The sequence below is a fragment of the Prunus mume genome, linkage group LG3 (genome assembly GCF_029339155.1).
Source record: "Prunus mume cultivar Tortuosa linkage group LG3, ASM2933915v1, whole genome shotgun sequence".
Taxonomy (NCBI): Eukaryota; Viridiplantae; Streptophyta; class Magnoliopsida; order Rosales; family Rosaceae; genus Prunus; species Prunus mume.
Window position 1 is genome coordinate 26,102,138 of NC_142700.1, and position 10,115 is coordinate 26,112,252.

At 36.7% G+C, this 10,115-nt stretch overlaps 1 protein-coding gene across 1 annotated transcript; it reads left to right on the plus strand.

The window, feature by feature from the left end:
* Positions 1 to 233: 233 nt before the first annotated feature.
* On the plus strand, positions 234 to 1,037 carry LOC148919248 (uncharacterized). Its single transcript, XM_089048823.1, has one exon. It carries the CDS (start codon positions 234 to 236, stop codon positions 1,035 to 1,037), a length of 804 nt encoding a protein of 267 aa, XP_088904949.1.
* The last annotated feature ends 9,078 nt before the right edge of the window (positions 1,038 to 10,115 follow it).

Below are 10,115 nucleotides of genomic sequence, written 5' to 3' on the forward strand. Positions count from 1 at the left end.
AGGTTCCTTTGTAAACTTATATTCCTTTAAATAATATTACTTTCTCTTACAGCTATATGGGTTCTAGCTTTTTTTTCTAAGCTATTGTCTATTCTATGCCAGTTCCCTGATAATAGTACAGTGACACACTAATAAATGTGACTTTCGTTTCGATGTCCCTGATATAGTTTTCATATCTGAATTTCTGGTAATTTGTTCTATTAACATTAATTGGAACTTATTTATGTAGAGAAATGCCTATTGATAAATATTGGATGCAATCTGGGAGGTCGTCAGAAGATTATTTTGAAGGAGTTGAAAGTTTTCTTAATTATGCATACAACCATGTTAAGCTGGATGATTCTAAGATCTTTTGTCCTTGCACAAAATGCAGTAATAGATATAGACATTTGAGGCATGAAGTACACGAGCATCTTCTTTTTAACGGAATTAAGCTGACTTATACTACAGGGTATTTGCACGGTGAGGATGAGGATGAGGATAGTGACGAAAGTGATGAATGTGATAGTGACAATGATGGAAATGATGTGGCCAGTATGGAGCGCGATAATGATATGTATGGTTTAATAGAAGAAGATTGTCCACAAGATCCAAATGGAGATGCACACAAGTTTTATAAATTGTTAGAAGAGACAGAACAACCATTGTACGCTGGTTGTGAGTCGTATTCTAATTTGTCTTTTGTTGTTAGCCTAATGCATATCAAGGATAACGGTACTATGAGTAACAAAGCATTTGGTATGTTGCTAAGATTGTTGAAAAATGCATTTCCTTTTTGTGAGAAGTTACCTACAACCACTAACGGTGCAAAGAATATTATTTCAGATTTGGGTCTTCATTATGATAAAATAGATGCATGCAGTAATGATTGCATCATTTATTATAAGGAGCATACAAATGCAATGCAGTGTCCTACATGTAAGCTTTCGAGATGGAAGAGACAAAGAAAGGGTAGCAAAAAGAAAGGTAAAAGGGTTCCATGGAAGGTGCTTAAATATTTTCCACTAACACCAAGACTTCAAAGGTTATTCATGTGATCCAAAACTTGTAGTCGATAGGAATTTTAAGACAATTAGATAAACAAAAGGAAGAAGCTAAGGAACTACTTTGAGTTCTGCTTTCAGAATTGCTTACCAAGACTGTTTTGTCTAATTCATTCATCAAATGAGGTTTATATACAAGTTCATTATCCTAAATTAGCAAACTTAAAATAGGAAGTGTTTTTAAACCAAAAGAGTTGAATGGTTTTTAAAACACCAACGTACATAAAACCATACATAGTTGGTGGTTTAAAACCAATTGTTTTAAACCACAAATTATTTATGGTTTTAAAATAATTAAATAATGATATAATAGTATATGCAGGATCCTCTTGGATCATGGCTCCCCCATTTAAGATGCTTAAGCTCCTAGTCAAGCTAAATTGTGAGATGAGGAAACTTTGTTATTGCCTTGTCTCAAATATACCACTTTGTTATTGCCTTGTCTCAAATATACCACTTCGACTTGATAGGAAATTGACCATTTTTGCCAATATGGAAATACTCATACTTTCCATGTCGAGTCTCACGAACCTTCTGTTCCAAGTTACAATCCTCCTGCAAAGGATCTTCTTGTTCAATCTTTAAGTCATCAATTGATGGAAGGCATGTGTCTTAGTCAGGATCATCATCAAATGGAGATGGCTCAAAAAGCTTAAGATTCTCGGCATTGATGACCGAGTACATATGCATGTACGGTGGTAATTCAAGTTGAAAGGCATTATCACCAATTTGTTTGATGATCTTGAACGGTCCATAACAAATAGGTTTCAGTTTCTTGCCTTCACCAGTTAGCCACTCCTTTCCAAGGTGTAACCATACTAGGTCACCTTATTTGAAGTTACATGGCACACGATGCTTATCATGGCAAGCTTTATATCGTTGCTGAGAACATTTCAGTTGTGCCTCCACTTCAATATGAATCTTTCTGACTCATTCGAGAAATTTCTGTGCTCGAATATGTTCTTCTTCTTCTTTCCCACTTAATGGTCGGTCACTCATAGTGAAGGCTAAATCAAAAGGACTCTGAGGTAAATAACCTAAACAAACCTCAAATGGAGATTTGAGTGTGGAGCCATGAATTGCTCGGTTGAAAGCAAACTGTAAGTAAGGGTGACTTTCATCCCAAGTCTTCGGATGCTTGGAATTGTAACCTCTCAACAAGTGTACCATAGTTCGGTTTATGACCTCCGTTTGCCCATCTGTCTGTGGATGAAATGGAGTACTTCTTTTCAATCTGGTATCCATCATTCCCCATAACAACCTCCAGAAATGGCCTAAGAATCAACTGTCTCTATCAGAAATAATTGATGTAGGTAGGCCAAAATGCTTCCAAACATATTGGAAAAATAACTTATCAGCTCCTTCTCCAGTAACGGTCTTCTTGTATGTAATGAGAATCACCATCTTACTGAAACGATTTACCACCACAAACAAGTAGTCACTTCTAGACTTGGTTTTAAGCAATCCACCTAAGAAATCCATCGAGATACTTTCCCATGGTTGGCTAGGTACTGGTAATGGAAGATACAGTCCTAACTTTCTGTTGGAAGGCTTCGATGTGTTGCATAGAACACAACCTCGAATGTATTGTCAAACATCGAGATGCATCTTTGGCCAATAAACATAGCGACGAAGATTCAATAAAGTCTTCTCAACTCCAAAATGTCCTGCTACTTTGGAAGTATGAGCCTCACGAATCCACTACAATCTGTCGCCATCTTTTGGAATGCACAATTGCATGCCCTTGTACATTAGTCCATCCTTCAATTGGAACTCACTAGTCTTTCCTTATAGTAGCTTAACATAGTCTGAGTTGAAATCAGTATCTGTGTCATACCCTTTGGCATATTCAGAAGGAACAATGGGTTGGATTTACATAGCCACCAGCAATGCGGAACTAACTGGTATAGGTGGTCTAGATAACATATCTGCCAACTTGTTAGTTGCTCCTTTCTTGGACTTTATCACAATATTGAATTGTTGTAGGTAAGACATCCATTTCATATGGCGAGCTTGCTGCAACTTAGACTATGTAGTTAAAAACTGAAGAGGTTTATGATCTGAGTGAACTACGACTTCATTTCCCAACAAGTAAGCTCTCCAATGTTTCACTGCTTGATGCATTGCATACAACTCATTGTCATAAGTCTGATAATTCAATACCGGTCCACTAAACATCTCATAATGGTATGAAACTGGTTTTCCATCTTGAAATAATACGGCTCCCATAGCATAGGTTGATGCATCTGCTTCCACTTCAAATTGTCTCTGCAAATTCGGTAATGCTAATACTGGGGCTTCTGTAATCTTCCGTTTCAACAACTGGAAATATTCCGCATGGTTTCTCGACCATTCAAACTTTTGATTGGCCTTTGTAATAGAATGTAAGGGTGCTGCAATTTGTGAAAAGTGTCGAATAAACTTTCGCAAATATTGACATGCACCTATAAAACTCCAAACTTCAGTTACTGAACGGGGTGTAGGCCATTGAGAAATCACATGTACTTTCTCTAGCTCCATTTTCAGTTCTCCTGCACCAACAATGAATCCCAAGTATACGAGGTGTTGTTTCCCAAATTCACACTTCTTATCGTTTAACTGTAACTGATTTGTTCATAGAACCTCCAAAACTTGAGCAATATGAGGAAGATGGTCCTCTCATGTGACACTAAATATGAGAATGTCATCTAAGTATACAATGACGAAGTCGTGAATGAAAGGGTGGAGTACCTCATTCATCAATCGCATGAAGGCAGCTAGAGCATTACATAACCCGAATGGCATGACTAACCACTCAAACAGTCCCTGTTTTGTTTTAAATGCAGCCTTCCAAGTATCTTCTTCATGGATGCGGACTTGGTGAGAGCCAGATTTGATATCAAGCTTAGTGAAGTAGCGTGCACCATGTAGTTGATCTAGCAGGTCATCAATCCTCGGAAATGGATACCGATTCTTGATGGTTATTTTGTTAAGTGCCCTATAATCTACACGCATACGCTAGTCTCCGTCTTTCTTAGGCACAAGTAACACTGGTGAACCACATGGTGAGCAGCTAGGTTTGATGACTCCTTGTTCAAGAAGTCCCTGAATTTGCTTCTTGATCTTGTCAGATTCGGTCACAAAAGTGCGATACAAACCTAAGTTTCGTAGAGGTGAATCTCCTACCAATTGGATATCATGCTCCACAACTCTCTATGGTGGCAAACCCTGCACATCATGAAATAAGTCCTTGAACTTCTCCTGCAATTTCCCTAAGTTTGAGCATTGTGTAGGAGATCAAGACAATGTGGACAATGTCACAGCTCCAGAACTTGGATCTTATGGTTGAATCATCAACAAAATGAATCGCCCACATGAATTGACTAACCTTTTGGTTTGGTTAGCTGTCAGCAAATTATCTGTAAGCAAATTATTTGTAGCTTGAGGCTTGCAAGCGTTGATGTGGAACTCCTTCCCATCCTTCACAAGTTGATACTTGCGAAGCCTCCGATAGTGAATGGCATCTCGGTCCCATAAATATGGACTACCTAATATGACTTGGCAAACGTCTAAAGGAACCACCTCACATGTCACCTCATCGATATATCGATTGGTGATAGCAAATTTGAAGGTACATTGCTTCGTGATCTGTAAGTCAATGTCCTTCTGAATCCATCCTAGCGGGTATGGCTTAGGATATGGTGGTGTCTAAACCCACTTTTGTTACCAAAGCCTCTGAAATCAGGTTTTTTTTACTTCCAGGGTCAATGATAGCTTGTACAGCACTCTGCTTCACCTGAATATTCACATGAAACAATTCTTCACGGTTGTACATGTCTTCAGTAACTGCTGGTCTTGTCATAAGGGTAAGTGTAACATCAGGTTGCTTCAACTCGGAAGCTCTTACTGATGTGCGGTGGCTTTTGTCATTTCTCCTGGTTGTTTTTCTTGTGCTTTGGCCGCAACTCAGGATGGAGTATCCAACACTTGTCTTTGGCATGTCTGCTGGTTTGATAGTGATCACAGTAGACCTTCTATGTCGATCCTTGCTCTGCTTCCCTTTTACGCGGTCAGTTTTGTTGTGACAGGTTTTGATATGTCATCCTTCTTGTTAGTTCTTTTATTTTTCACCTCAATGGCGATGGCCTTAACTGTAGCTTCTTCAATAGTATCTACGGTGAACAATTTTAGTTCTTTCCGTATGTAGTCATGAAAATGTCATAGTCGTCGACGTCAATGTCCAGAACCATAGCTTGGTTGTGGAACTTTGTTGTATACTCGTGTACAGGCTGCCCAAATCTTTGTCTGAAATGTTGCCACTTATACCATCTTTCATCTTCGTAGCCAACTGGATAAAAAAAATTTCTACAAAGCTTCCTGAAGTTCTTCCAAGTCAATTCTAAGATATCATACAATCTCTAATAGGACTTCCACCATGTAAGGGCATGGCTTGAAAGTTTCAAACTCGCAAATTTTATTTTTTACACATTAGAATACTTATAAACTGTGAAATAAGTTTCTAATGTGTCTATCTAGTTATCTAGCTTTTCAAGATCAACATCTCCTTTATATATAGGGATGTCAACCTTAAAATCAATTTTTAAGGTATAAATAGAATTTTTGTTGTCACCTGATTCAGCTTCCTTTTTCGTTGGATCAGCTTGTGTGTTGTCTTCATCTTCGCTATCCTCAACAACCTTTTTCTTGAGCTTTTGATCAGGCTCATATGAAGTTGATGGACGTGAAGGTTTTCCAGTCTTCAAACTCTCCACGAATTTAAGGATTGATTCAGACAAGTTTTCAACTTGCTGCTCAAGCTTAGTGATGCGATCGCCATCACTAGATGTATCCTGTTTGTTTTCTCCAGTCATAATGTCTCTCTTGGACATTGGTTTTCAGTGTACGAGCAAAGGACCTAAAAGTTCTTCTCCTGAAGCTTTGCATTGGTTGTGAGTTGAGACTATAAACCACTGTCACCCTCTCAGATCTGGTGCTCTGATACCACTTGATCCAAAACTTCTAGTCGATAGAACTATGAATCCCTATTTTATAGGAATAAGGGAACGAGAGGAATTTTAAGACAATTAGAGAAACAGAAGGAAGAAGCTAAGGAACTATTTTGAGTTCTGCTAAGGTACTATTTCATTCATCAAATGAGGTTTATGTACAAGTTCATCGTCCTAAATTAGCAAACTTAAAATAGCAAGTGTTTTTAAACCTACATACATAAAACCATACAAAGTTGGTGGTTTAAAACCAATTGTTTTAAACCACAAATTATTTATGGTTTTAAAATAATTAAATAATGATATAATAGTATATGCAAGATCCTCCTGGATCATCATGTCATCCAAGACAACTGTAGATATGAGGTCGCATTTTGAGAATCGTGTAAAAGATGGAGTGTTTAGGCATCCGGCAGATTCTGAGGCTCGAAAATCGTTCGATCAAATTCATTAGTCATTTGGTATGGAACCTCGAAATGTAAGACTTGGTTTGGCAACAGATGGATTTAACTCTTTTAGGAACATGAATAAGCACTATAGTATTTGGCCGGTTCTCATATACCTATATAACCTTCCTCCGTGGATGTGTATGAAGGAACCTTATGTTTTCATGACTTTACTTATTCTTGGATCCAATGGTCCATGCCATGACCTTGATGTATACATGAGGCCGTTGATAGACGAGTTGCGAATATTGTGGGAAATTGGTGTTGAAACGTATGATACATATGCAAAGTAGAATTTTCAGTTGAGAGCTGCACTTCTTTGGACTATCAATGATTATCCAACATATGCATACATGTCAGGTTGGAGTACGTCTGGAAAATTGGCATGCCCATATTGTGCATCTGATGCTTAGCATCGTCGATTATCTCATGGGTCTAAAACATGTTACTTGGGTCATAGATGATTTTTACCGTCACACCACGTATGGCGTAATCAACGAAGCCAATTTGACAATACAAGGGAAAGGAGGCTTACACCCAAGAGACCATCTGGTGATGATGTGATAAATGAACCTAGTGAATTAAGAGAAATAACATATGACAAGGATAGGAAAAAGCATACAATACCTAGGGTTTGGAAAAGATCATAACTGGAAAAAAAACAATCAATATTTTTCCAATAGAATTACTGGAAAACACTTTTGATGTGCCACAACTTAGATTTCATGCACATTGAGAAAAATGTATTTGAGAATGTGATTGGCACAATGATGAGCATTGATGGTAAAACAAAATATTCTTTAAATGCTCATCTTGATCTTCAAGAAATAGGTATAAGAAAGAGGTATCATTCAGAAGAAGGAGATGATGGTAAGCTCTATTTTATCCCAGGTGATTATACATTGTTAAATGATGATAACAAAGCTTTATGTCAATGGTTAATGGAGTTGAAAGTTCCAAATGGGTACTCTAGAAATTTATCTCGATGTCAGTGAGCCTTTGATTGAATTATCGTACTTTCTCAATCAAATTGTCATTTCTTTATGAAAGTTGGAAAAAATATTCCCTCCTGTCATCATGATTCACCTAGCTTGCCACTTGGCATGGGAGGCAAAAGTGGCTGGTCTAGTACAATTTAGGTGGATGTATCCTGTGGAAAAGTAATGTCAATGTTTAGATATTAATTTTATTTACAGTTTGTTTAATTGCTGATGTATAATTCTCTAATTCCAATATTTACTACATAATTAGGTATTTGTATAAGCTGAAGACTTATGTTCATAATAAGGCTCATTTAGAAGGGTCTATTGCTGAAGATGTCTTGGGAGATGAGTGTTTAATATTTTGCTCTCGCTACTTGCATTGAGTTGAAACTAAGTTTAATAAAAGAGATAGAAATGACGATGGCGGTCAACCGTCATATGATACATCTCAGTTGTCTATTTTCTCAACACCTGGTCGAGCTTTTAGGACTTAGAGAGTTGAGCATCGAATTTCACAAGGCTGCCACTTATTATGTCCTACAAAATTGTGATGAAGCTTTGCCTTTTGTCCAGTAAGAAATCTTCAACACTATAGATTCTTTGTGTATTTAATATGTTAGTATTTATTTAGATCTAATATGTAGCTGTATTAATTTGAATATAATCATTTGTTATGTATGCAGAGAACATAAGAACATCCTAATTCAGTCTAGTGTTGGTAAGGTGGAGGGGTCACATAGGCTTCAATTTTCAAATTGGATTTCTAAAAGGGTATGGATAATATTGTATTGGAAAAACTGTTGACATATATATATATTTATTTATTTATTTAAAACTACTTTTTCCCTTCTATGCAGGTCACAAAACTATACAACGATGGTAAAGTTAGTAAGCAAATGCTTTCTTTGGCTCGAGGACCTGAAAGGTGAGTAACTTATTATCCTGGTTATTATATTAGTGGTTTTAGGTTTCATACATTGCAGTGTGATGAGAATAAAAAAACCCCAAAATAGTGGAGTTATGGTTAAGGTAGAGAATCAGATCGACAATGTGCCTTGATATGGAATCAGATAGACAATATTGAGCTCCGTTACATAGAAGGAAATAGATTTGTATTGTTCAATTATGATTGGTATGACACAATACGAAAAGGAATAGGTTACAAGATAGATCGTTATGGAATAATCACTAATAATACAACATGCAAACTAAATACTCAAGAGCCATTCGTACTAGCAACCCAAGTTTTTTTATGTGAAAGGGGTTAAAAATAAGATTTGGAGTTTTGTAGTGGAAACAAATCCAAGAAACATTTATGGGATGAATGACGATGAGAGTGAGCCATACCAAGAAGCAGAGACTCAAAGTCGAAGCATGCATGCCATCCAAAATGATGTTGAAGACAATGAAACTGATTGAAGAATGGATGCAATTCAAATTACAATTGTAGGATGAGTTCTCATGTAATTGTGATTGTTTATTTTTTTGGATTGGCTATTTTTAGTTATTTAGTTTGGAGTGTGGTTGACTATTAACAATCAAATTCTTTAATTATTATTTTTGGTTATATACAATTATGATGAGTTTTTAATTTTCAATTTTTTTGTCATCTATTTCTAAAACAAATGAAAGCCATTTTGGGCAATGTTAATGAGCTTCGGAACTTTTAACATGTAAGATTACACAATTTAATGGGATAAGTATTGATTATATATTTTTTACTTATTCTAATCAGAAATTGACCTTCAAACGTTTTCCGAGAGGACATATTTCTCCTCGGAAATAGTCAAACAATTCAGACGAAAGGAGAAGCCCCTCGGAAATAGTCAAATAGTCAAACAATTCTAACGGCATAAGAAGCCCCTCGGAAATAGTCAAACAGTTCCGACAGAATGAGAAACCCCTCGGAAATAATCAGCCTATTTCCGACAAACGTACTTTGGTAGTTAATAAAGTTGGCGCCAAGTCTTCCCTCCAAATAAATTACATTTCCGAGGACAATAAAGACTTTTTCCGAGGGTAGTTCCTTTGTCGGAAATAAATTTCAAGCCCATGGCATATTTCCAACGGACAACATTTGTTGGTCGGAAAAAACACTTCTACCAAGGGAATTTCAGGGCCCTCGAAAAATGTTGGTTGGAAATGAACCTCTTTTTTTTTTTTTTTGGTAGTGTTGGTAAACATAATTTCATTATTTCCAGTAAATATGAGATCATCAACATAGAGGCAAACAATTAAGATCTTATCTCCATCCACTACTTTGATAAACAAAGTATGTTCATAGAGGCACTTTTTGAAGCCTTGTTTCACAAAGTAAGACTCTATTTGACTATACCAAGCTCGAAGGGCTTGTTTAAGTCCATATAAAGCCTTCTTCAGTTTGTACACCTTTTGCTCATTATCCTTTTGTTCATAACCAGAAGGCTCTTCAACAAACACCTCGTCACTCAATTCACTATGCAAGAAAGCTGACTTTACATCTAACTAATAGATTGTCCATCCCGTATGAGATGCAAGTGCAATCACGATTTGAATTATATCTAACCAAGCTACAAGTGCAAACACTTCTATACAATTCACTCCATCTTGTTAAGTGTATCCATTTTCTACTTACCGGGCCGTGTATTTATCCACTTCTCCATTCTCATTGAGCTTTGT